This window comes from Haemaphysalis longicornis, unplaced genomic scaffold, assembly GCF_048455015.1.
Source record: "Haemaphysalis longicornis isolate Haplotype H1 unplaced genomic scaffold, Haemaphysalis longicornis Haplotype H1 scaffold_8, whole genome shotgun sequence".
NCBI lineage: Eukaryota > Metazoa > Arthropoda > Arachnida > Ixodida > Ixodidae > Haemaphysalis > Haemaphysalis longicornis.
Window position 1 is genome coordinate 125,402,560 of NW_027526445.1, and position 26,678 is coordinate 125,429,237.

General features: G+C 47.0%; 1 protein-coding gene across 4 annotated transcripts in view; it reads left to right on the plus strand.

Moving 5' to 3' along the window:
• Nucleotides 1–26,413, plus strand: part of LOC144149950 (protein-cysteine N-palmitoyltransferase Rasp-like) — a 45,132-nt gene extending 18,719 nt beyond the window's left edge. The window contains exons 5-13 of one of the 4 annotated variants that reach the window (XM_077681701.1): nucleotides 7,746–7,940; nucleotides 10,989–11,222; nucleotides 15,004–15,119; nucleotides 16,804–17,010; nucleotides 18,127–18,162; nucleotides 19,737–19,938; nucleotides 20,937–21,078; nucleotides 22,406–22,535; nucleotides 26,003–26,413. In XM_077681701.1, coding sequence (XP_077537827.1) covers nucleotides 7,746–7,940; nucleotides 10,989–11,222; nucleotides 15,004–15,119; nucleotides 16,804–17,010; nucleotides 18,127–18,162; nucleotides 19,737–19,938; nucleotides 20,937–21,078; nucleotides 22,406–22,518 — 1,245 coding nt within the window. In that variant the 3' untranslated portion in view covers nucleotides 22,519–22,535; nucleotides 26,003–26,413. The remainder of the gene's footprint in view (nucleotides 1–7,745; nucleotides 7,941–10,988; nucleotides 11,223–15,003; nucleotides 15,120–16,803; nucleotides 17,011–18,126; nucleotides 18,163–19,736; nucleotides 19,939–20,936; nucleotides 21,079–22,405; nucleotides 22,536–26,002) is intronic. The other 3 variants (XM_077681698.1, XM_077681700.1, XM_077681702.1) reach the window with 3 other exon arrangements.
• The last annotated feature ends 265 nt before the right edge of the window (nucleotides 26,414–26,678 follow it).

Here is a 26,678-nt window from a genome sequence, read left to right on the forward strand (position 1 = left end):
TCAAACTTCGATGGCGTGCCGACGCAACAGGCCCAGACGCGCTTCAAGGACACAGAGGCCCCGCGATCGCAGCGGAGTCCTCCTCTCTCCCCTCTCTCGGACTCAACGTGCACCGATGGTACCGACTGCTCACGAACTCTGGAAAGAGCGTTGTGGGGGTCTGTGACATTCGTAGCGTGTGCGCAAAACTAGAGGGAACGCTGTTTTGACCGTTGTGCTTTTGGGTATAAATACGAGCCGCCCAAGCGCTGTAGATCATTCCTGCTTGAGCAGTGAATCCATGCCGTCACTCTGCTCGAGTCCTGTACTGTTACCACGCCCGTCGGGGCATTGTTCTGTGGCTTCGGCTCACCTCTCGCTATGAAGTAAACAACTACGTTAGCCTACGGCTTCTGGACTTCTTCACGGCTGCAACCGCGGCTGGCCGCTCTTCACACCACGCTAGCACACGTATGTCCGAGGTGACGGAGCTCAGCTCGGGACGGGCCACCCGGTCGCAACAGTATTCCTACACTATTTACACGTTGATATTTCCCGCATGGGGAAGAGCACCGGAACCGCAAGTAGCCTTGACGTACGCTTACATATTTCATAAAACGAACGAATACCTTTCCACTTATGTTCTTTACTACTACTTTGCGCATGTGACGCCATAATAATTGTATTTATTTTCCTAATGTCGTGAAGGAATTCGCAGTACCAACATAGGCTTTACAATCTCTTGTCGCATTTAGACCTCTGTACAACTAATGCCGTAATGCCATGCCCGGCCTTGTTGCAAGGAAAAAAAACTGTGAACTATTTAAAGATTATGTAGTCATATCCCAGCACGAGGAAGTCCTCAGATATGTCGTTCCTGCTACCGCTCCGTAGTGTTTCCGCGCACTTAACCACTTTTGGCTTTAAGGTGCACATTAAAACGACACCGAAGTGATTTGTAAACATTGAGGCATTACTAGCGCAAATTGTAGGCTGTGGTCTATAGATCATGTTTCGACCACTCTGAGCGCGTATACGCGAATTTATTAAGTAGAAAAATCAATTCTAGAATGCTGTCCTCCTCTCTGCACCCTCGCCAAATTTCTGTGGCGTTTTCGTGTGACGTCCAGAGGAGATGAGCTGGCAATTGGCTGCGCTACTGCACGGCTGGCCGACCTTCCGACAGAGTCAGTCGGCCCAGCGTTTAGTCCGCCGGCCGCCGACGGGTCGTTGCAATTCACTCACTAACTTGAAACTAAGCCACAACACTTTTGTGAATTGAAGAATGTGCCTTTCTTTACTTTTTTAGTTTGTACACTGTATCAAGCTCCGAGTTTGGGTCGCTCCACGCAAGCGCTCCACAAGTGCACATGCGACGCTTCGCTGACTGGTACGCTAGTAGGAAAATCTAAGGCCACTTGAAGGCGGGAGAAGAGTCAGCGAAGTCAATATAGGTACTAAGGAAAGAAAATCAACTGACACGTTTACCATACAGCGCAAAACTAGGGAGCAGGAAACACTTTTTTCGCCCTGGGTGAACAAGCACAGCGGTCAGCAGCACGACCACACATCTGCGAATGGTTTTCCGTCTAAGAAATGCAATTGTTAGACGTGAGATACTGTGGAAGTTTAGGGAACGCTTACTTCACGAGCGCTATACAACAAATAGTCACCTAAGGTACTATCGCGGTCACACTTAGTGGGAACGCAGGAGCGCGTGGCGCGAGCTACTACCAGAGCTTCCTAACGGCGCCGTGCGAAAAAGCAGGCATGCGCGTTGTGGGGGTCCGGAGAGTACAGAGCTCATCGCGCGCATCGCGTCATGGGCGGCGTATTCCCAAACCATATCCCGTAGGGCCCCAGGTCGACCACACTCTTTAAGCAGGGGCGCAGCCTATGAGGTTAAAAAAATGCAATTTTTTAACCTCATTGGACGCAGCACCGTGACGTCTCTACCTATATGTGCGCGACTTCATGCAAGGTTGATTTTTTATTTTTTTCGCCTCGTTTCGGCTGCTTTGCGGGTGGCCGATGGATTCGCTCCGCGGGCAACTTGTGTTGTACTATTTATATTTTTATTCCTGCTATTTCTTGTTTATACATTTGTATACTTTTTTGCGTGTGTGTGGCTTACAGTTGAGGCACCAGCTGTGACACAATGCTGGCGAATTAAAAGGCCAGACACTACAGAAATATATATATATGCGGTAGCTAAAAATGCGTCGCAGGAAACAGACACAACTGCTCATCTATACCCATCAGTGGATCTCTAAAAGTGACAATTTTTTGAACCTATTTGGACTACGAGATCACTATCGTAAATATACTGCGCCAAGGAGATAACTTTTTTACTTAGTTTTATCTCTGCTGCGACTACCGTGACTTCGAGCTCACGGGCAACTACTCATTAGTCCCAGCGAAAAGAATGTACGTATATGAGTGAGTGTAACACTGCATTAAATGAGAGGCCATGGGGCCCTGGGGGAGCAAGGACGAGGAGAAAAGGGGAAGGGCACAACTCGCACAATGAACACAGTTGCAGTCTTGGGGTCCTAATCGCAAAATGAACACATTAAAGTCAGTCAGTGGCAGCAAAGCGCACAGTTCACACTTAAAAGTACGGTTCACACTGTGACAATGCGGTTCACACTGAAAACAGTGCACGCTGCAGACAGTCACATTGTATACCGAACGGGAAAGTCGGCCAGGCTGCTACACCAATTTGTAGAGTCTGTTTTCAAGGGCGTACTCGGTAATTGCTGTGGGATCGTCCCGGACCCGACTAACATGTTCCTGTTCAGTCGCAGGGGCGGGACCTAGAGTTAAAAGCTGGTGGCGATTACGGTCGAATAATGGACAGAGCCAAATTAAGTGGTAACGATTTGGTGTGCCTTCCCGATTACAGGGGGGGGGGGGGGCATCAACGCCATTCGGATCCTGCTGGAGCTGTCTATTTATAAATAACGTATCTTATGCAGCAAAATCTCTATGTGCATGAAGCACAAATTGTTAAAAATAACTGATCGACATTGGCAACAGCGTGAGTGGTAGCACGCATGATTACTGATATCAAACTCGGCTTGGTGGCTTCAGTGAAGAGACTGTGGTCAATAGCCCTGTACAGAAGACATATATCAAACTCCTCCATTACTTCAGTTGCTGTACAATCCAACTATTACTTAGCCCTTGGTTGGTATACATTTTCGATATTGTTTCCTAAATTGTTATGACCAGCAGTGCAAATTATGCAGAATTCATGACCGAGTGTAAAACGTGTACGTTTGACCTGGGGTCTTTCTTATCAATGTATCACCCTTGCAAGAACGATTCACACCTTCCATTGCTTTTAACAAAATGTCAATGTTTTCCTTAGTGGCACTGTTCCTGATAAAGAATAATGCAATAAAGTTAATGTTAACGAAATTCAATGTAATAGTGCTTATGAAAGTGCCAAAATGTAGCAGCTAATGCAGCTGTAATATTTCGCAAGAGTAGGACAGTTTGTAAATGTAGTCATGGGTAATTGGCTGCCTTTCTTGTAATCCTTACCTGCAGCACCGAATCGTGTTTTGAGCTGTGTATATAGTGAAAGAGCACCCAACTCAATTGTATACCCTTCTGTGTGCTGTAGAATGAGCTTTCAATGAGGGTGTTTGCTTTCCGGACTGTGTATAATTGCCACATGCGCGTGAAAGCGTCCATCCGCGCGCGCGCACTTCGAGCACCGAGTCGAGCGCTTATTTAGGAACACGATCGGAGGTCAACGTCAACTTGCAGGTGCGCAAGAAGAGCACGGAGAGATCAGGGGCTCAGGTGCAAAAGGTTAGCTTCTACAACATGTGCGTCAGCTTCCCCAGCGCCGCAGGCCAGCCCCGCCCACGGAGCGAATCTATCGACCGCCTGCCAAGCAGTCGAAACGAGGGGAGGGGAAAAAAAAAAAGAAATCCACCTTGCATGAAGTCGCGCACATATAGGTATAGACGTCACGGTGCTGCGTCCAAGGAGGTTAAAAAATTGCAATTTTTTTATTCTCTTTGGCAGCGCCCCTGCTTAGGGGGTGTGGTCGGCCTGGGCCCCTACGGGATATGGTTTGGGAATACGCCACCGGGCTGCAGCGCGTCGTCTGCTACATGCGAGCTGCCGGCGCTAAACGAGAAGCAGACGTTGCCAGTGGCCGTGAACCGCAGTGAACCGCAGGATTTTTTTTAGCAGATAACAATTGTCTCCTCGAGCTACGCAATAGGCAAAACCATAACTTTACGAACTTTGTTGGAAGGTAAATACATTTTGTGTGCTTTTCAAGGCGAAAAGGTATCAGCGACGGGCTTATCGCTGAGGCGAGCTCGCAAATTATTTCGCATGGTAATGCCAGCACAAAAGGTGCTGTAAAGGAAATGGCCCAGAGGAACACTTTATTTCAAGCTTTTCTAATCAAAGACGGTGGTCTGGGCCGATGAAAAATAATAACGAACCAGTTGAGACGCCTTTACTAGTGCGTCATGTCGCCGTTGACTTCGACGACAGCAGACATTCTTGACGGAAGCGATTCGTAGAGCGCTGTCACAAGTGAGGTGTCGCTTGCCAGCCGCTGCCATTCGGCGAGCACTGCGGCCCACAGCTCGTCCGCAGTGGCCGTAGGCGTGGCGGTCCGGTTCAGCGCCACTTTCATGCGGCCCCAAACATACTCGACGATGTTGAGGTCGGCTCCTTTCGGCACTCATGCCAGCTGCTGGATGCCGGTCTGCTGAAGGTGTGCCTGCATCGAGCGGGCCGTATGGACGGGGGCCAGGGCCAAACCCCAGGCAGGGTGGCCTCGAGGTGCGTCACAGATTCGGCATTCGCAGCGGTATGCTTGGACAGTCCTATTCACCGTATGCAGGGGCCTATTCACGAGTTCCCTGATTTGACGCTAGGAGTAGCCCTTCTTCGACAATTCGACGATCCGGCGCCTGTCTTCTTCGGGAGCTCTTGACATGTTGAGATGCTACGGCCCTTCCGTCACTGGCGCATTTTGTGCGTATTTTATAGCGTCTCTTAAGCCCAAGAACTTGCGGAAAGCGGTGGCAGCTTGTTGATGAAGTAAGAACACGCACAAAATGCATATATGCGTGGATCCCTACATCACTGGCGTAAAACGTAATTCAACATGACCGGCGTTTCGGGCATAGTTAAGCCCGCAAAAAGAAACTTCCCTTAAAGATGACACCCCCACAGACGATGCGGGCAGTGGGCGCGCATAGCCGGTGTGGTCACGCATCAAAGATTCATCAGCTCGCGGTGACAATTCTTGCTTGTGAACGCAAAGGCGGCAGAATAGCGGTGCGCAACTGAGCAACGAACCGCGATGTGACCTTTATTTCGAGCAAAAATTTGCTGCGTATCTGCGAATGCGGTTCACGGCCGCTGGCAACGTCTGCTGCTCGTTCAGCGCCGGCAGCTCGCATGTAGCAGACGACGCGCTGCCGCCCGATGACGCGATGCGCGCGATGAGCTCTGCACTCTCCGGATGCTCCGGACTCCGGACGTGCTCCGGACCCTCACAACGCGCAGGCGTGCTGTTTCCGCGCGGCGCCGTTAGGAAGCTCTAGTAGTAGCTCGCGCCACGCGCTCCCGCGTGGCGCTCTCGCGTGCGGCCGGCACTGACCGCGCATGGTAGTTTTTCTTTTTTACCGCTTTATAAAATAACTACCGACTTATCAACCGGATAAACGATGAAAAGTGTGACAATTTGAGCCAGTCTACGCAGTGCAAGCAAAACAGGGAGCTTGACTAAGTGGCGCCGCGATAGTGCTTGAAATACTAAAACAAAATAAAAGTGTAAACTGGTTGTACATTACATACCTTATGTATTCAACCTCGGCAGCGCTAGGTCGTGGCCGAGAGGCCTGAAGCGCAGGGGTTATGGTTTTGAAATTCGCAAGTTCGAATCCCCGAGGGTACATGCTGTCGTTTTTTTTTTTTGTAAGTTGATTTTTTTTTTGTTTGCGGCCCATGTTTTCTAAACTGAGTTCACCATTTCTGGGCCGTAACGTTCACTGCTCCACGAGCGAGTTCGCAGAACGCGCGCACCATGACACGGACGCGCTAGCGATTTCTCGTTGGCGTGCTGTTGCCACAAGCACCGACTACTTGCTGGCAGTGGGCACAGGCCAGAATCAACAGACCCTTGGCCTGGTGCGAACACGCTTGTTGCGATTAGGCATGAGTGAGGCAAGCTCCGAATATGCGGGAAAAGCGCATGGCATTTGAGCGTCTGCGGTGACGCGGAGGGCGTTCATCCACTGCGTAGGCCTCGGCTAGTGATTGCTACGATTCCAAGCCGTCCTGGGAGGCTTATTTTAGGCATTTAACAGCCGACAACATGGCAGAAGCGCGGTATGACGATTACTGAGATATTGAGAATGCTCATCCAACGATGCCGTCAGATGTCAAGCATAAGTTGTTTTGCAGAACCGAAACCGAAACTTCTTTGAATGCTAACCTTGGACATCGTCCAATCGATGTGCATCTCCTCCTGTCGTCCCAGCCTTTATTTGGTGCGGCCCCCACAGACCGCGCATGGTAATTTTTTTTTCCCGCTTTATAAAATAATTACCGACTTATCAACCGGATAAACGATGAAAAGTTTGCCAATTTGAGCCAGTCTACGCAGTGCAAGCAAAACCGGGAGCTTGACAAATGACCTCAGTGTCCCTTTAGGCTTCATACTAGAATACGCTATAACAAAACCTGGCGTCAGTGTCTAGGCAAGCCGCGCCTCAGCAAGCGTGCCGTTATGTACCGGATATAAACCTTCCACTTATTTTTGGAAGGCTCACAAAAAAGATGAAATGTTGCGCATGGCTGCAAAATAAAAAAAGACCATCTCCACTTACGTGAAACCTGGGGAGGGGCGAAGCATCCAGTGTATACGTGTATTATTGGTGCCTTGGAGTTGTTGCCAACGGAGATGAAACCGCTGGGGGTCTGATGTATACAGCTTTGCTACATGAGTCTCTTGTCTTTGAAGCGCGAAGCTTCTGCGGCCAACGCACTACTCTAGATCATACGATCCGGGAGTGCGAGAATAACCCAGGCTTGAAACCAATTCGCAGTCCTACCTACGAGCAGTGGGAGAGTGAATTTGCCAGCTCTTACTCGAATGGGCAGTTATTCTTGACCGAAAGGGCGAATACGGCGGCTAGAGCCAACGGAGTCCTGGGCTACGAGCGTCGCCCACCTACCAGCTCTTCAGTCGAATAAAGTTTTTGCCTCTTCCTCTGTAGCGCGAGGCGTGTAAACGAGTGTGCCGCTGTTTTTTTAGCGTGCGTTACGTTCTAGCGCGAGGCGTAAACACGTTTCCCGGTGTTTTAGTACCGGGACTACATGAGACGACCGTTACGACGACGAAGACAGGAGACGCTAACAGCCCTGGCCCCTAAGGGGCTTTTCCTTTAAAACACACAATGTTATTGTAGATTATTAAAGTCATTTTAATAAAAAAAAAACGTAGAGTTTCGGAAGATTTCTTTGTTAGGAATTATTTAGAAGGTTCATGAAAAACGAACAAAAGAAGGTGTGACCCTTATTGTCGATTTTGGCTACGAAAGAGAAAAGAAGCCAACTGGCTAGCCGAGCCAACTAGCAGAAGAACGCTGCTAGCTGGTATGGCAGCGCTTAGGACTGCACGCAGTTACAGAGCCAGGTTTGATTCTGGTATGTATAAGGATGAAACCCTATGACGGTGCTCCTCTAACTCCCAATGGCATGGTTGACATGGTTCGCAGCTGGTGCCGTACTTCCACGTAGTCAGCTCTCTGCTGTTCCTGGCGTTGAAGTTGGGCCCCCTGGTCCCCGTATTCTTCCTGCTCGAGCACGCCCTCTTCTACGGACTGGTCTTGGTGGGCGTTCCCCTCGTCGTCTACATTGTGGGCGTTGCCCTGGTGGCCCACTATAACATCTTCGAGTTTGACATCTTTCGGGTGAGTAGGCCGACAGCAGGCGTTGACACGTCCAGCTAGGTAGTTTAAGGCCAGTTGGGTAAGCATATTCTAAACGCTTGACTTGAACTAGAATATAACTTAGGCTAGAGGTTACTCAAAATACCAAGAATAATGGGCGCGGCATAGATATGAATTATTTTTAGTCTCGCTGCGATTCTTTCCGGTGGGACGTCGACAGTTTTATGTGCAAAATTTATGCTTTTAGTCAATTTGGAAAAATTAGGTACATGCATACACAAATTTGGTACAGCTGAATGTGGCTACAGTAAAGCCGGCCTAAATCGAAGTCGGAAATTTCAAATTATTGCCTATATCGAACCCTTGTATAATTCTGGTAAAAATTACATGCATTTAAAACTTTTGATATCGAAGGCGATTTTGCTCACAATGGATATATCGAACTCTCCCGCGCGGGATTTTTCGATCTTCTTTGGCATGCGGCAGGCTTTCGTGCAATACATCGGCGCGCAGAGGTGGCGCGGGTGTCGGAGTTCGGGCGCGTCCAAACTGGCCGTTGCAGAGGGGACGAGATCCGCGCATGCATGCCGTTGGAGCCGAAAGCGCCACATTGGGCGCTGCGGGCTGCGGTGTCACCGAACTTCAAGTCCGCGCCACTCGCTGCGCGCACTTGCTCTATTCGCTGGGTTCGCCGTTATTCGCTTGTATCCATGCTTGTCTACGCTCTGTCGAAGACGCCTAAGACTCCGTACCCCTTCCGAACACGAGCGAAGACGTCGCTGCCGTGGCCCTGCTACGGCCATACTTTAGTGCCATTGAGGGCAGCGATCTTGTGCTTGTCGACTGTTTAGATACCGTGAAGCAAGCAGTCACCAGAAAGGCGTTGCGCTCCAAGAAGCACGCTACACTCACGCAGTTCTTCCACCCCGATATATTATTGTTTTCTTTCCGAGATAGTGTCGCATCAATAGTGAACTGCAGGGTGGTAAGAGCTAGCTCAACGTTAGCTCGTGACTCCGTCGGCAAGATTGCTCTCATATAAGTTTTTTTTTTGCTTCACTTTCTATATCGAATTTTCGCTATATCGAACTATTTTACAATCCTCGCTCTGTTCAATATAAGTGGGCTTTACTGTATAACGAAGCCGAAAAGGAAGCAAAAGCTGCTTCTTTGTGACCATCGTCCATGCGTTGAAACCGTACGCTACTCGATCCTTCTGGAATAGCAACCCTGGTCTGGACATAAGAAAGTTTCTATCGAGACGTCCCAGTTCATAGGCAATAAATTTTTTAAGCTAGTCACCGTCACGTTTTGGCCTCGTCACATTGAGTCATCAAGAAATCAGTAAAAGGACAAAAACATTTATTGAACCACTATGATAAAATGATAGTAGTACTACCTTTATGAGTCTCAGAAGAATGAACTCATATAAAAAGGTTCTTTTCAAAGTTTTATGGCATTTGTGTTGAACCCATAATGGGACACTTTATGTAACTTAAACTACATGAAAAAAAGAACGGCTGTTACAGAGTGATAAATAGAACTTTTATTGATCCAGTTCGGTACAATGCCGATATAATCAATACTGAGTCAGAATAGAGTGAACCTGTATCAAAAGATAACTTTTAAAATTTTATAGAGACCTTTTGTAGATGATGTGTTAGGGCACGAGTTTCAAATGAGTTCTTTAACCTTTATAAGAACTCTATAAAAATTAAAGAAGGGTCGAAAAGTTCATTTTGGTACGGTACTCACCAACCTAAGTTTAAAGAACGTAGCTGTTGTAAAGCGAGCCTTTTCGCACGTCATGACCCGCCGCGGTGGCTCAGTGGCTAAGGCGTTGCGCTGCTGAGCACGAGGTCACGGGTTCGATTCCCGGCCGCGGCGGCCGCTTTTCTGATGGAGGCGAAAAGCAAAATCGCCCGTGTGTACGAGATTTTGGCGCACGTTAAATATCCCCAGGTGGTCAAAATTAATCCGGAGCCCTCCATTACGGCGCGCCTCATCGCCTGCGTTGCGTCGGCGCGTTAAACCCTACAATCAATCAAATCAATCTTTTCGCACGTCTGCTGAATGTCGTGCGGAACGCACGTTCCCAGACTTGTCGGTAGCATCTATGGGTGGGTCTAAGAACCGCCGGCCAGGCGGTTCTCAGACCAACCGGTACAGGGCGCAGTGGTCTCGCAGTGCCGAGTTCCTCTCCCTCCCTATTTGGGAAGGAGCCGACCGCCGCTGACTTTTAGCTGCCGATTCCTATGCGCGAACCGTAGAGTATGCATAGTGACGGCGCTGGTGTTCTCTGGCAGTCACCCATTGACGTTCCAGCCGAAACAAGAGAACCACAGCTCCGCAGTTTCACCAGATTTCACACAAGGTGGAACTGGGTTAAATTTTATATAAATTAGACCAGTGTTCCAAATGGTCAATCTAGTGGGCTATACTTTTCGAGAACACTGTCAACCGTAAGTAGAACGGTGTAACATCATGCAGTTCCACAACAAAAGCCGCAAGGAAGACAATTTTGCGAAACCAAAAGTCGTAGTGATCCCCCATTAGAATATAGTAGTCACCGTTGTAGCCAAAAAAGCGACCGTTATGTTCCAGCTACTACAACTATCCACTGCTTTGCAATGGAACAATACGGGAAGAAAGGTGTTCGGAGGAGCTGGCACGATTCAGTGGTTGCCGCGCGTGTAGATGTTGTTGTAAGTGCAACCAACCAGCCTTTGCAAGGCTGGTTGCTTTCGCTTATAATGTTCTCTTGATAGCATTTATTTCGCTCTCTCTTCCTCTCTCTGTCTCTCTGTGTAGAAATCAACCGTACGTGCAACAGTCACTGCCACAATTCAATTTTAAGGGGAAGGTAAAGTTTCATTTGCCCCTTTATTACATGCGAGAACTATAAAGAACTTCAGAAATCAGCTTAGTGCGTACAATGGTCCTTTCGAGAAGCATATGAATAAAATAATAAACGAATGAAATAGTGAACGTGTTAATTAAATATATAGCTGCTGTAACTAATTAATTAATCCAACAACCCATAAGGCCTTCAACGTTCTCTTCACGCAGATTGTGCTTGAACGATACGGCGGCCCGGCCTACTTCGTGACCGTGGTGGCCTTCTTTTGGACGGTGCTTCGCTGCTGCAGCTTCTCTCTAGAGTCCATCTGGAGCCAGGCCAGCACCGGTGACAATAAGCGACACCGTCGGATGCCCCACTACCTGAAGACACTGGACTACGTCATGTACCTACCCCCGCTCTTCATGGGGCCCGTGCAGAACTACGAAGACTACACAACCGCTGTGAGGACAATGCATGTTGCTACCAACGCTTCTAAATCATTATTTAATCGCGCATATGGGATCCACGCAGCACCACATATCCACGGAGTAACACATAACCGCACTTGTGTATTGGACAACGCAATACATTTAGGTGTAAAGCGGTAACCACATGGAGCAATTTTAGCAGTCGACGCGATGGTGATAAGCAGTCACTCGTCCCCGTCACTCACCGTGGCAAGGACATTAGACAGATCGTGCGAGCGACTCTGAAACGTGATGTCAAATGTTTCTGTTTATATACAAATAGTATTATGAAACTAATCGCCGCCGCAAGGTTTTTTATCTCCGCATTTACCGAAAAATACTGATATAAACGCATTGCACAAAGTCGTTGGTCTTACTTTTCTGGGATACACACTGCCGCTCACCCCTTCCTCTCGTTCTTTTTCTAAGTTGGAAGTTTTGCCCCTTAAAGGGACACTTGAGTGATTTGTAAGTATTGCGGGATTACCAGCGCAAATTGTAGTCCGGAGTCCATAGGTCATGTTTCGTCAACTCAGAGTGCGTTTACTTGAATTTATTTAGTAGAAAAATGAATTCGAAAATTATGCCCTCCTCTCTGCATCCTCGCCCATTTTCTGTGCCGTTTTCGTGCGACGTCAGGAGGAGGTTACTTGGCTTGACTGGTGGCCGCTCTCCGACAGGGTCAGTCGGCACAGCGTTTAGTCCACCGGCCGCCGACGGGTCGTCGCCATTCGTCCGTTCAGTTGAAACTAAGCCACAACACGTTTGTGAATGGAAGAATGTGCCTTTTTTTACTTTGTTAGTTTGAACACTGTATCAAGCTCTGAGTCCGATGCGCTCCACGCAAGCGCTGTACAAGCGCACATGCGACGCTTCGTTGACTGGTACGCTAGTAGAAAAATCTAAGGCCACTCGAAGGCGGGAGAAGAGTCAGGGAAGTCAATATAGGTACTAAGGAAAGAAAATCAACTGACACGTTTACCGTACACCGCAAAACTAGGGAGCAGGAAACACTTTTTTGCGCTGGGTGAACAAGCACAGCGGTCAGCAGCACGACCACACATCTGCGAACGCTTTTCCGTCTAAGTAATCGAATTGCTAGACGTGAGATATTGTGGAAATTCGGGGGACGCTTACTCCAAGAGCGCTGTGCAACAAATAGCTACCTAAGCTGCTTGAAATGCTTAAACTTAATGAAAGTGTAAACTGGTTACTCATTATATACTGTTACGTGTGTAACCAGCGACAGAGCGCAGACGCCAATCGTCCGGAGCCGGTGTGCGCCGTTCTGGCGTGTCTCCACCATCCTCATCCTCATCATGGAAATCACAAGCATGATCATGACCTCCTAAGCCGCGAAGAAGACGAGAACGTGCCCCTTCGTGAGCGCGTGTTCTTGGTGTGACTGCTACCAGGCATCAGGCACAAGTTTTCCGAAACACACCCTCTTTTCCTCTCTCGTGCTGGCCTTCATCAAGTGTTGCGCCGTGACAATACCTTATATATTATTGATGGGTAGCTCTGGCCCGTGCCAAGTAGTCTGGCGGGCTAGGTATGTTATTTTGCAAGTCGCAAGTTCGAATCCCAGAGGGTGCATCAGGTTGTTTTGTAAGTTGATTTTTTCGTGTTCGGCCTATGTTTTCTTTGGTGAGTTCAGTATTTTTGGGCACTAACGTGCCCTGCTCCACGAGCGAGTTCGCAGAACGCGCGCAGACTGACACTGACGCGCCAGCGAGTTCTCGTTGACATGCGGTTGCCACAAGCACCGGCTGCTTGCGGGCAATGTGCACAGGCCAGAAATAGCTGACCATTGCCCTGGTGCGAACACGCTTTTTAGAATACAGGCATGAGTGCGACAAGCTCTAAATATGGGAGAAAAGCGCACGGAATTTGAGCGTCGGCGGTGATGCGGAGGGCGTTCATCTACTGCGTAGGCCTCGGCTAGTGATTGCTACGATTACAATCCGTCCAGGGAGGTTTATCTTAGGCATTTTACAGCCGACAACATGACAGCAGCACGGTACCACGATTACTGAGATATCGAGAATGCCCATCCAACGATGCCGTTGGATGTCAAGCATGTTGTTTTGCAAAACCGAAACCGAAATTTGTTTGAATGCTAACCTTGAACATCGTCCAATCACGGTGCACCTCCTCCCGACGTCACAGCGTTTAGTTGGTGCGGTCGGCGCAGACCGCGCATTGTAGTTTTTCTTCTTTCGGGTAGTATAAAACAATTACCGTCTTATCAACCAGATAAACTATAAAACCTGTGTTAATTTGAGGCAGTCTACGCAGTGCAAGCAAAAACGGGAGCTTGACAAATTCACTTCAGTGTCACTTTAAGGGGGCCTCACCTGATCATATTCCTAGGGGATTTACTAAGTCATTACCCACGGGCTTAAAAAGCACCGTGCGTCGATGAGAAAGGTTTTACAAATGCATATGAATCTTCACAGCGGCCTAGTTTGCTTCTTTCAGAAATATATCACTTTCTGTGATAAGACATGAACAAGGAAGGCATTTTGGTTTATCCACTTTTTCCTAGATGGCGTGAGCTGTCTAGCAAGCAATAGTTTTATTTTTTAATTTTAGTACACAAGTGACATATCTCGAAAGTAAGCAAACTAGGGCGTTGTGAACATCGATATATATATTTGTAAAGCTTTTCGTATCGATGCACGGTGCTTTTTAGGGCCGTGGATCATGAAGTAGCAAATCCCACAGAAATGTGATCACGTGAGTCCACCTTGAACCGCGGTCGTATTGGCTAGTCGATCGGGGGACGAGCGATTTTTCCTGGCGAGCCAAGCGATAAGCTATTTCTTCCACGGCGAAGACTTGGTCGTCGCTCGTCGCTCGCAGCATCGCTTCCCGTTTTGCCTGCAAATGCACTCTATGTGACTAGACGAAAGCTCTGGGGCACAGGATACAGTTTCTGTTGTTAGCCTAGCAAAAGGCAACACGGAAACAGAGTGCCACTGCCCAAATTGATGTGCTAAACAACGCTTTGTACGGCGTTAACGTGAGAATACGGCCGAAAGCCGATGCTTTTGACAATATTCTCTGGTTGGTACAATGATAGCTTTCCTAAGAGCGGCTTTCTAAAGGTCCTGCTGCAACTGAACATAACAAAACAGCCAACCAGCTAAGCCGAAGTACATTGTCAGTATATCGTGCAGTTTTTTCCAGGTATGGCTAAATCTGCAGTTTTAAGTCACAAGTTTTATACTCCGGTTCTCAAACAAAATGCTGCCATTGGAGGTAAGAGAAGGGGAGAGGTGGCAATGCTATTACCAATTCAATTTCCGTAGCAATAGAACTCCGCAGTTTAAAGCACAATTTTATTGCAATCATCACATTGGTATGTGCCAACAAGGAAATGCCAACAGGTACTGTTGAGTTCGCTCTTTCCCGCTACCAGAATTGTCTTGGTGATGAGAAGCGGAAGCTCGTCTATAATAACAAGGTCAGATTTACGGTTTTCAGAACAAAATTTCATCTGGTCTCCCCTTCCAATAAATTTTTCAATGGCTGTGTTGCAAGCGGTTCAATGAATACTCATTTGGTTAGAGATATTTGTTTATGTTTTATCCCCACTAGGGCTTAAAACAGCCACGTGCACAGCAATTCAGTGTTGAGTTTATGCTATTAGTTTTAAAACCTGCTGCGCTTATGTTGCTGCCTTGTGATTTATTTCCTATGAAAGCATCGGCAGACACTAATTACGCATTTTTGATGTAAAACGGGCAACCTGTGATCGTGCAATGCGCAGATGGAGGCCCCCAAGCCAATGCCCACTCTGCAAGAGCTGACGTTCTTGGTGGCAGGGTTTTTTCGCTCCAGTGTCCACTTTGTGCTGATGGACTTCATGCTGCACGTCTTTTACACGTGAGTATCGGCTGTGGACGGTCCGCTGGGCTGTAACAGAACGCTCGTAACTGGTTCTTGATGGCGTTTTCATTCTTTTCTTGCCGTCCTTAAGAAACCCGTGGCACAATCGATGCTCGATTTACGCTCACGACTAGCGTTTGCTTTTCTGGTATAGCCTGCCTAGTTAAAGATATCACATTGATTTAAAGGGGACCCGAATAAAAAAGACAACATTGCTTAAAAAACTGCTTTGTCTCGACAGCAATCATCCCAATTTTAGCGGCAACTTCAAACGAATAATCGAGAGAGACAGAGAGACCTTTTATGAATACTGACCATGTTGACCCACCAACGGCGGGACTTGTTTTTTAGATGGGGTGGACAGAGGAAGCGAAAAAGAAAAGAGAAAAATTAGAAACAACAAAGAGAAGGCTGAAAAAACAAAATAAATAAGAAAGCGCTAGAAAAAGTTCCAGTATCGAGAGAAAAGATTTGATGGATCTCAACGTTCCAGCAGATGAGCCAATCCTAAATTAGATAAAAAAGTCCAGAGTGCCTTTGTGACTAGCTCCACGTCAGCATGATAGCGCATTGGGAGAGAAAGGGACAAAGGTTTAAGGCGTTTCTTCTTTGCAGTCCCACAAATGTTGTTTCCGCTGTTTGTCGATCGGTAGAATATTGCGGGCGGTAGTACAAGGAACGGCGGATGAGCTTTTGTGCTTAGTGTGCCTTCGTAGGCCACACCAAGCACAATGGCTGATCCGTCGTGATTACCACAGTTGAAATAAAAAGCCGCGAGTGAATGAACCATTTAGACCTAATCGGTGCAGGACACCCTCAGTTTTTAAATAGTCCTCGTATAAACCTGGAATTGCACTGTGGGTCAATCTTATGCCGAGGGATATGTTTGAGAGGGTTCTGTAAAGCTGGGAGCTGCAGTTGCCACCTCAGTGCAGAAACAGGCATTAAAAAAATGAAGGGAGCTACCACTAACGCGCAGGACTTGAAGGTAGCGAAGCTGTACGCAACCTTCACGACCATCACGGCAGTTTAAGTCCACGATCCAAGCCGATTTGCTTCTTCTTCGCTGCCGCAATGATCTTTACACCAGCTTTGTTGCTATAACGGCGAAGAAGAAACAAACCGAAGAAGCAGAACGAAGGAACGAAACGCGCACAAGGCGGCGAGGTAAGAAACTCCAAATTTGACTCAGAGGTGTTTGTAAACATCGAAAGTGCCAAGTAAATTTATTTTTTGTTAGAATCATGGCTCATAATGTTCGACAGTATGTTCTTGCGGTACTAACGGAATGTTTGTATTCTACGCTTCCCGGCCTCCACGGTTTTTATCTGTGGTCACGTGAAAAACGCATAAATACCCTTTACACAGCCGAAGTCGAACTTCAGAATTTGTAAACTTCTGGTAGTTGAAACATCGCTGGAATAAAAATATAAGCGCTTTAACCCCTCCCCAGTGGCCGTACTATTGCAGAAGAAAAAATGGTTTTGTTTTTGCAGTAAAATCATCAGTGAAACAATCGCCAAGATTTGTGTCCCAAGCATGGTTTTGGCTACAAAATTACTCTAGCTACTTCTCTGAGGAGAAGATGTCTTCCAGGCACAATTGGGTGCGCACTCTATACTGGAATGGTGTTATATCATTTTTCAGTGCGAGGACGATAATTCTTTTTAACGCCGTGCAGCGGCGCGCTGACGAACGCCCCTTACATGGTGGAAAAACTGGACCTCACGAGCCTTTTGGGTTACGGCATCATGCTGAACATCTTCTTCTACATGAAGTACCTGATCCAATACGGAATGTCCCGCAACTTTGCCAGGATTGAGTGCCTTGAACTTCCTGCGCCTGCTAAGTGCGTTGGAAGGGGCCACCTTTGCTCCCACTTTTGGAGGTAATTACTGCAGACACTTTCGTGCGGAAAAGTTGGTATAAAAACTTCCAGCCCTCTTCCCCCCCCCTCCCCACCCTTCCTTCCTCAGTCTCTTTAAATACGAACTTCAAGCAATTTTAAAGGCGGTGCTACACTAGGCTTTGTTACAGCAACGAAAATCAAGCAATTTTATTCGTGATTGTACGCTTGGCTATGTGATGCGAAGGAAAAGAAAGAAATTTTAAAAGCGATAATATGCTTGACTTTGTGACAGCAAAGTACAGCACAGCTGTGAGCTTACTCAAACACAGACACGGACATCACGTGTTTGTAGTTATTGCGGAAAAAAAAGATAATTAGCTTCTAAACAAATTAGGCGCTAATATTACTTCGGGTTGGTATGGAGCATGCCGTTATTTTCTCCCTTGCCATTATTGTTTAGCCATAACTAATAAACAATTCTATAACTGCCTTCCGGGCCGGTGGTAAAGTGTGGATATGTTTCTTTTTAGTTACATGACGAAATATCCCTTGAGGATTACCATTATGCAAAAGTACGGGTGCTGGAACAAAAACTGAGGAAATAAATTTTGCTTTACTTTAACTATCGCAAAAGCAAAAGGAAACGATGCCGGCAAAGACCAGTTCTCATATAGTAACAAAGGGGCACATGTTGAGTGTGTAACAGCCTTTATCAGCTTTTTCAAGAACACAATGGTCGGCTTGAACCAACCTACTACCGAATTTGAAATTCGTAACTTCTAGGCACCTGCTTGAATTGCGAGATGGTGACGCGCTATGGAATAGCGGCAGCGCCAGGGGGTGTAACGCCATCAATGCTCACAAAAAAATGGGGTAAGGTTTTTCTGAGTACCAGTATTAGTTATTTTTGCGCGGAGGGTGTTTTCGATGTGCTCCCGTGCAGACAGCGTTAATCCTGTTCTGCTCTTGTAACCATTGCTTGTGCACCGTAGTTTTAGATAGGGATGTCAATGCCGACATTTTGTGACTCGCGTCTGAATCTTTCGCGTTGCAGGGCAATACATCGCACGTTTCGCTCTTTTTATTAACTAAAATTGCGTGTACCGATACTGAATCTTGGAAACAATTACGCATTTTTATTCTCCCCTTTCTCAGGTACTTCGACCACGGCCTTCACCTGTGGATCAAAAAGTATGACATTTATATAATATGCGCTCCGTAAAACGCAATGCACCGATGATGAGTGTAATCAAAATGAAGGGAGTGGAAGAATAAATTTAATGTGTTATTTGCTCAATGTTTAATGAAAGTGAAACCACAAACGCAAGCGAGACGTAAGCAAATGAAAATTATTCCTATTAGCTCGTGGCAACACTCGCCCAGAACATATGATGCATAAACAAGGTCCAAATTACTATGGAGGATTACAATGCTAAATGATTCTCCTTCTGCTGTTCTTGAGCCCTGTGCTTTTGTTAGGTTTATCGTTGTGCACATTTGAAGATTATAACTTATGTGAATAAATCGCCGCGCAATCTCCATGATATAGTTCTTTATTTGAATAGAAGCCCCCGTGGATCTCTAAACCAGCTTATTTAGTTGCTTATAAATGATTTAGTCGGAAATTAAAGTCCTAAAACCGAATGCCTCAACCAAGGCGGTAGGCCTTGTTTCAGCTTCTATTTTATCAAAATGTTTCACCGTACGCAGAAGCGCAGTCAAGAGATGTATACATGCGGGTGAATGCAAGAGCCTACTGCAACCATTCACCGCCAACGCACACTTATGTAACAAAGCTATTTTAGCCCAATTGGCTCGAATGGAGATGGCCGGCAACTTCGTTCGTGTCGTGCGCATGTAATGTTTGCCCCTGCTGTAAGGCGGCTGTGGCTTCCAGGATAGCTTCGGTGAATGAATCGCTACAGTAGATTCCTGCGTTCACCCGCATAGGGACGCTTGCCGAGGAGGAGCTTGGTGGCTGCCTTATTCTTGGCACCATTATACCGACATAACTTCAGTTAGACTATTTCTGATTATCTCCAAATATCTGTCACAAAAGTGTAAGCCAATGAGAAGCGGCTAGCTCTCAGCGCTTTGTACCGTATCACAAAAAAGGGAAGAGAAACAGTAGAGAGAAATGCAAGCACTAATAACCTATTTTCAGCGCACAATATATCGTTACATGTTAAAGAAAAGCTCTGACAACGACAAAACGTGTGTACTTTTAGTCCAACAAAATGTTAGTCAGCATTTGGGGCAACTTAACCCCCCCGACCATGACAGCGCGACATAGCCAGACGCGAAATAAAAACAGCGAAGGTATGGTGATTTTGAGACTTAACGCACCGACGCTACACACGCGATGAGGCGCGTCGTAGTTGAGGACTCCGGATTCATTTTGAAACACGGGCGTTTTCTCTTTTCACCTCCATCAGAAAGGCGTCCCCCGCGGCTGGGAATCGAACCTTTGTACAACGGTGAAAGTAACCCAAGTTGATACTCATAGGCAACTCTGGCTACATACAACGACTCAAAATCGAGAGAAGCGTCGTATAATATACACTGAATATACAGGCAATGTATAGGTATAGGAGGCATTTCTCAGAAATTCAGCAAATTTTTTAGAACAAGTGCGGCGACGGTTAACGCGAAAATGTCCGCCTCGAGACTTTCGTCTTAACAGCATTCGAAATTTTTTGAGCTCTCCGGTTGGCTTCATTGTAGCCGCAATCGCTGAACCACCACCGCACCTTCCACGCATGCAGGTACGTCTACCTGCCCCTAACAGGCACGGAGCGGAAATACCAGTGGCGCCTGGCTGGAATCGCTCTGGCCTTCCTCTTCGTCTGGGTGTGGCATGGCATGACCGTAGCTGTCAGCTTCTGGGCTTTTCTGAGCTTTGTGGGCGTCTCTGTCGAGGTGGTCGTGGCGATGATCAGAAAGCTGGAACCGGTCAAAAATTTCGAGGTAAGCGCACATGAGCACGCGTTGCAAATGTGTATGCGCGTAATTCGGTAGAAATATTGTTTGCGTAGCAGAAACAATGATTGGAGTAAGGAAGGTATCTTCAATTAAGGATAATAAGAAAAAAGTGCCTTCATGGCCTAAGAGTAAAGTTACAAATAGACATGGCGTAACTCAATTTGCACGTTTCTCAGGAGTGTGCGAGATAAAAACGCATCACCACCAAAAGCGTTACGCTCAAACAATATATAGAACGAAAAAAAGTTCCAGTAGGGTGGATCTTTCACAACGCAACTTCAGGGTAAGCCCAACAACCGGGAACGCATCGGGTATATACTGTTAGGTTATTCGCAGCTTCAACCACAGCAGTAGTAGTAAGGGCTTGTTCATCAACCCGTCGTTACAGGATGCGGTTTTTTGTAGAAGGGACAGGTATCTGGGAGTCTGTATCTGCTGTTGAAGCCTTGGGACTGAAACTCCACAGTTTTATCAGCTGCAGAAGTTAGTAACTGTGGTGTTGGTAGCATAGTTGCAACGGAGGTAGCTGTAGCAGTTGTAGCTGCAGAAGGAGATGCTACTAACTGTAATTGCGGTACCAAAGGAGCAATGTAGGTGGCGGTAGTAGCTGCTGCTTAAGATGATGTTGCAATAATTGCAAGTCTACTACTGGCAACGAAAGTGTTGTCAGTGACAGCGCCCTGAGGCTCAATACCTAAAATTTATTCACTCACTCGCATTCCCACTGCCATAAACCGATGATATGCCACCTCACCACATATTTCACGTTGTTGTATTTGTATACGCTTACGAACACTGTAGGTGTTCTAGCGCAGCAGTAGCGAAGCATGAATACTCTTGATATAGTCCTACTGCTACTACTTCAAAAACAGCTACTACTACTGGTACTACTATTATTGCTGCTGTGACGGTTACTACTGGTACTGCTGCTATGAGAAGACTAGAAACAACAGCAATAATGCAGTGCCGGCATTTTATCGCAGGCCGAGTACCTGAACAGCGAACGGACGAGGATCATCAAAGCCGTCCTTGGATCACCGCACTACTTGCTCACCATCTTTTCCTGTATGTTTTATCTCACCGGCATGGAAGTGATGGCGATCTTCTGGAGGAAGGTCATCTTAGGTGAGCATCACACTGACACTTCCCGTGTGTGATTGCGAGCCGGGGCGACATGTGCATGGTAAAGCTAGTACGTCAGTGAAAGCTGCTAGGGTGCTTCCTGGAAAAAATATTCGCTGTGGAAAGCATTTGGCGCTGTCGAACTTTGGGCCCATATTCACTACGCTTTTTTGCTACCAAGACATCAGAAGAGTCATGTGTGGCTGGCCGACACCTATGTGATGTTGGATTGCCTAGATTAAGATGGATGATGACCAAGACACTGACCAATCACAAACGAGTGGGAAGATATCTTACACGGGAACGGTTTTATCAATTTGGTCCGGCTCCTTAAATATATTATTTGGGTGAAGAACGTCCATCATGACATTGCTGTAATGGAGAAAACGAATTACTGGTTTTAAGGACAGAGCGCGTACAGAAATCATGGGCACCATATCTCAGAAGATAATGCAGAGTTTTATTAGAACGATTTCGAAGGGGCGCCTTTTCTCTAAAGTGTTTCTACGCGTGTTTAAATGTTGTGGTTACAAAATTTTGCCAGATGAGGCTAGGCATAGGAGGAAATCGGAAACATTGCAGCCAGAGATAAGATAATGAAATTTTTTGGTGCAGTGATTCAGGCTAGTTGCTGCAATTACTCGTTCAGGACAAGAATAAACTGAGCCAAGCGGGGTCCTTGCTGTTATCACAAAGAAAAAAACAAAGGCTGTGATACAGAAAAAAATGAACTCACCCCATATATTTTGAAATTTGGTAATTCAGGGTTTAATGGGGGACAAGAATGACTCGAAGCAAAGATACACTGACGATGGAAATCTTGAGAGGTGCGGCACGTGATGTTATTATCAAGTGATTTGAGCATGAACAATTTAAATGCTAAACCGTGAAGCGATAAGCTGCTCGTTCTTGCTGATGCTGGGTTGGGTGCACTTCCTTTATCAGTAAGTAAACATCTAGATAACATCCGCTAAATCTTTTTCAAGCATATTGCAAATGTGTTCACAATGTCGTATGATCAGAGAAAGAGCCTTTGTCCCCTAATTCTTACTGAAAGATGAGAAAATCTATTGCAGTAAATACATTGGCGCCCGTAATTTGTTTTCCTTCGTGTCCTTTTGAGGGTGGCGAAGAAAGCTCACTCCACAGAAGCATTCCGTAAATGATAATGACGTCGTTAAGCGGCGTTACGGCCAGGGGATTAGCGCGTTCATGCTTGTTTTGAACAGAAATAACTCTCCCAGAGCTGAGTATATTCTGTATCTGAAAGCACCAGTTTTTTTTTACTCAAGCCATTTGTCACGTGCGCTTTTTTTCATATAAACTGCAGGATTCCCGGTCCCCATCGTGCCGCTGCTGGTGGCCTTGTACTTCGGCTCCCATGCGTCCATCGACACCATGGAGTGGGAAGCCGCTGATGCTGCCAGGTCAAAAGCGTCGTAAGGAGCTCAAGGGAAGATGTGCGAGACAGCTTATTGCAGTCTCGTTCCCCGAACGTCGTGTCACACGCGCGGGGGGAAGCGCGGTCAGATGGATCTCTGTTTGCGAACAAGCTATCGAATTGCGCCGGCGATGGGAAGCGTGAATGCTAGGCGCCTTAGAGAACGCCACGCAACGACACAAGAGTATGGGCCAGTGTGCGCCTGCTCCAAAGGTTGCTGCATTCGATCTTCCAGTCGCCACACCATTGGCGCATGAGGTATCATCGTCGTGTGTGGGGTCTGGGTGGCCTGGCACCTCAGGAAAAGGCGCGGCTAATTAACATCACTGAATTAGTATTGTACATTTGTCATCCAAGAATCGCATCCACGCATGCAGCTAGGATGAAACGCGATGCCCAGTACATGAGGCGTGGCGCTGAGAAAGAGAATGGACACTGAAAAACACATTTTGCCACCTATCGGGATATAAACCTATATCGCGACGATAGAAAATTGCATGGTGTGATATTGTACAAAGTGAAAAACCTCGACGCGGAACTTCAGCTTTCGCGTTCCGCCTCAGGTTACGTATCTCCGCAGGTGAAGTTACAAGAATACTTCACCTTTCAATCCTTCCATTCTCTTACAAAAGAAAACAAAACAAATGCAGAAAAGGAGGCGTTCATATTCCCAAACAACAACATGCTTGGTCTTTTGGTTGCGGTTTGGGTTTACGACACCTGTAATTTAAAAACAAAGAACGAAAGTGTTATTCAGATATGATTGATACGGTCAAAAATTTATGAAATGAAATACTGATGGGTACCCTTTAGTTCCGTAAACGGCGCGTGTCAACAGCGGAGCTGTTTAAGCTTGAGCTTTATCCGGTGGCGTCAGCAAAAAAAAATATTAGGAAAGAAAACTGCTCCGGCACAGGCCGTGCGGCACGAACGCCGCGCCGAGCCTCGCATAACTTCGCACAGCTGCGTAGGCAGAGCTAAGCCTCGCCTAGCTATGACGTCACTGCGCCGACGCATCGCCGATACAGCGCGTGATGACTTGGCGCCGAGCAAGCCGTGTACACTCCCGGAAAACAAGTGTCGTCCGAAGAAGTGCATTACTCCCGAGGCAGAAGCCCAGCGCGAACGTCATCATGTCGCTGGTTGAGAACATTGAACTACGGGGCTGCAATCCAACCCGGAGTATCGCGCCGCACGGTAGCGAAGAACGGAACATTCCGAGTACCACGCTCGTAATGCGAAGTACAAATGGAATCCGTGGCAAGAGGACGAAGCTTTCGGATTCGCTGTCAGTGTGGGGAACCGACCGCAACGGCATTGTAACATCTGGCTAAACTTGGCCTCCCACCCTCAACACTTAGGCTAGCCTCACTAGAACACCGCAAACCAAACAAAACTTAGCAAACCCTAGCAAAACCTAGCAAAACTGAGCGAAACCGGAAAAAGCTAGGAAGTACCCCAGCTCCGCTGTTTCTCTAGCCTTGCACCACTGGTGCTAGAGGTGCCATTTTTTCTTTTCACGCCCTTTTAAACCTAATGCTGTAGATCTCCAAGCTTTTCCTGGCAACAATTAGTTACAGTCTGTAGAAAAATGATGATAGCGGAAGCAAAGCGCCTATTCTTTTCGTGATGAGAACCCTCTTTTCGAGAACGTACGAGTGGGCTTCACTTGACTCCGATTCATCTCACTAATATATGAACAGGTTTTGTATCCCAATCCTGGCATTAAATAACGCGAGGAGCGAAGACAACCTTGCGGGAGGTTCCAGCTCATCAGCCACACACAAGTGAATGCGAAATTTTCGAGTAAACAATTCTTCGCATTTAAAACCTTGGTGCTCCTGCGGTGGTTAACTGCCATTACGGGCAATATCTGTTGATGGTGATGTGCAACAAATAATTAGAAAAGTCTTTGCTCACTGACAGGCGCTGAGAATCACATCAATGGCTGCCTGAATGGTTGCGATTTAAAGAAAGAAATGGCGATTCGCTCTGGGGTTATGAAAGAAATGTTTTGTCGGAGTTCTTTCAGACACGGCGGCAGAAAATACCGCTAGACTACCGGAGATGAAGCAGGAGTTTAGATGGAAATTGCAGGGAAATAGAAGTTTAGGAACGTTTCGTGGCAGCCCAAAATGCAGGGGTAATGATAGTTGAATAAAAAACCATTGCCTCACGCACCACTTTCGGGATGATGGCCGTGGCGGGCAGTACAAGGGCTTCGTCATGCTGCTGCTTATTAACGGGCTGTCTGAGGGAAGACTAAGGGAGACCACAAAATGTGATATAATGAAGCGGCAAGGTCCAGTTGCCTGAAAATGAATAATAAGTGTCCTGTGTAAGGTTTGGGCCCTGTGTAGGCAGTACTTTGTTGTGAACATTTAAAGGCAAGTAGGGCTAACTCTTCAAGTGGAAGAATCTCTGGAATAACTGTTTTGATTCTTGCAAGTACGTGAGAAGAAATTGGCACATCTTACACTACTGGGGGAAGGCTGGAGAAACACCAGAGCTGGCGGCCCCTCTCTCTTCGTCGGAGACCTCACTGTTGCAGCTCACATGGATGTCCTAACTTGCCGCCCAAAGTTATCCATGACTGGCAGGTCCAGATCGTTTTAAAAAGTCCGCAAGCTTTCACATCTCTCCCAAAGTCGGCCGCGTTTGCCAACGCTAGAACCCGCGGCAACCGGCTTCGCGAACTCGGCATATGCAGCGCGAACTCGGCGTCTGTGCTCAACACTTCAGGAACAACCGCACGTTAACTGGCAAGGAGAACAGCACGCCAGAGGTCACGCCACGAGAGTTGCACAGAGTGTTCTCGAAGGTCCAGCTGGCCGACACCTGTCGCACACTCACATTCGCTGAGAATTTCGTTTAGTATTTTTTGCGAGCTCCCCCCGTGGTGCTGGCTCACGCGCAAGCCTGGACGACGCCGCTGTGCACAAGCCTTTATATTATGTGCTGTGCAATGACGTGACGGCTTGACGAGCGCTGGTAAGGGTCGGCGGAGCCATGCCTAGGTCAGCGATGTGAGCGCGAAGCTATCCACGGTGGCGCCAGAGGTTGCAAGGCAAGGCGAGATGATGTCATCCCTCCACGATGTTTTTTGGTGCGACAAATGCATAAGGCTCGGCTTAAACAGTGCTACTGTTAAAACGTCGCGTTACATTTTTTTTTTTGTTTCGTGTGTGCAAACATGTTGCAATGGGCGGGTCTATGAAAGTGAGACATCGAGAAAAAAAAATGCGGAAAAATATTGGACTTTTTCTTGATCTAGCTCTGTTCATTGACGGTGGTGCATAGCTAGAGATAGAGAAAACAAGCTTCTAAGAGCTTAATGAATATGAACACCAGCGTATGGGTTGTGGTAACAAACACGTGCTGCCACGTGTGGTAAGGTTACAGAAATTCGGGATATGGTTATATAGCGTAGAACGCAAAAAGCAGAGATTTTGGTCATGAAATCAAGTTTTCATTTTTTTCTACCAGGTGTTTGCAACGTCAGCAACTTCAAAAGAATAACCTTGGTGTTGACCAAAATTGTGGAGAACTGCGGATCCCAGGGGCGCCGGGGAAATGCTGAATATTTACTAGGCTTTGTCTACAACCTTTTGTTATCCTCAAGAAGTGTTGCATACAAGAGGATCAAACGTCAAGTTTTTGTCTTCAAGTGCTGCGAACCTCTTCTGTAGAAGTGTCGCGGCGTTTGCTGTATATAATAGCAGTTTTGAAGTACTGGATGGCGGGTTTGACGCCTTGCGAAAACATTTGAAGGCCTGTGTTGCTGAAGTCTATGTAATGTGCGATGCAAAAGAGAACATGCTTGTTCGGGCGCATAACAATACGAGAATAGCGTGATATAACCTTAGGGTATGTTTTGGAGAACGTTGGGAATAAATGGCTGGGTCAATTTTTTGTCTGTCATGCTGTTTTTATTGCCGGGCGGAGTGGCGTTGTATTGGGCTTTCTCTAGTTACTACTGCTGTTCACCACGTTGCTCGCCACGGTGAGCAGCGTGATATAGAGCGAGACCCAGACGTTCATAACATAACCTGGGGAAACTGCATCATGCGCATCCTAAATGAAGAAGCACAAATTTCAATTGCGGAACGGTATACCAAGTTTTCCCTCTTGGGCACCCAAAAGGCAAGCTGTTACAGGGTGA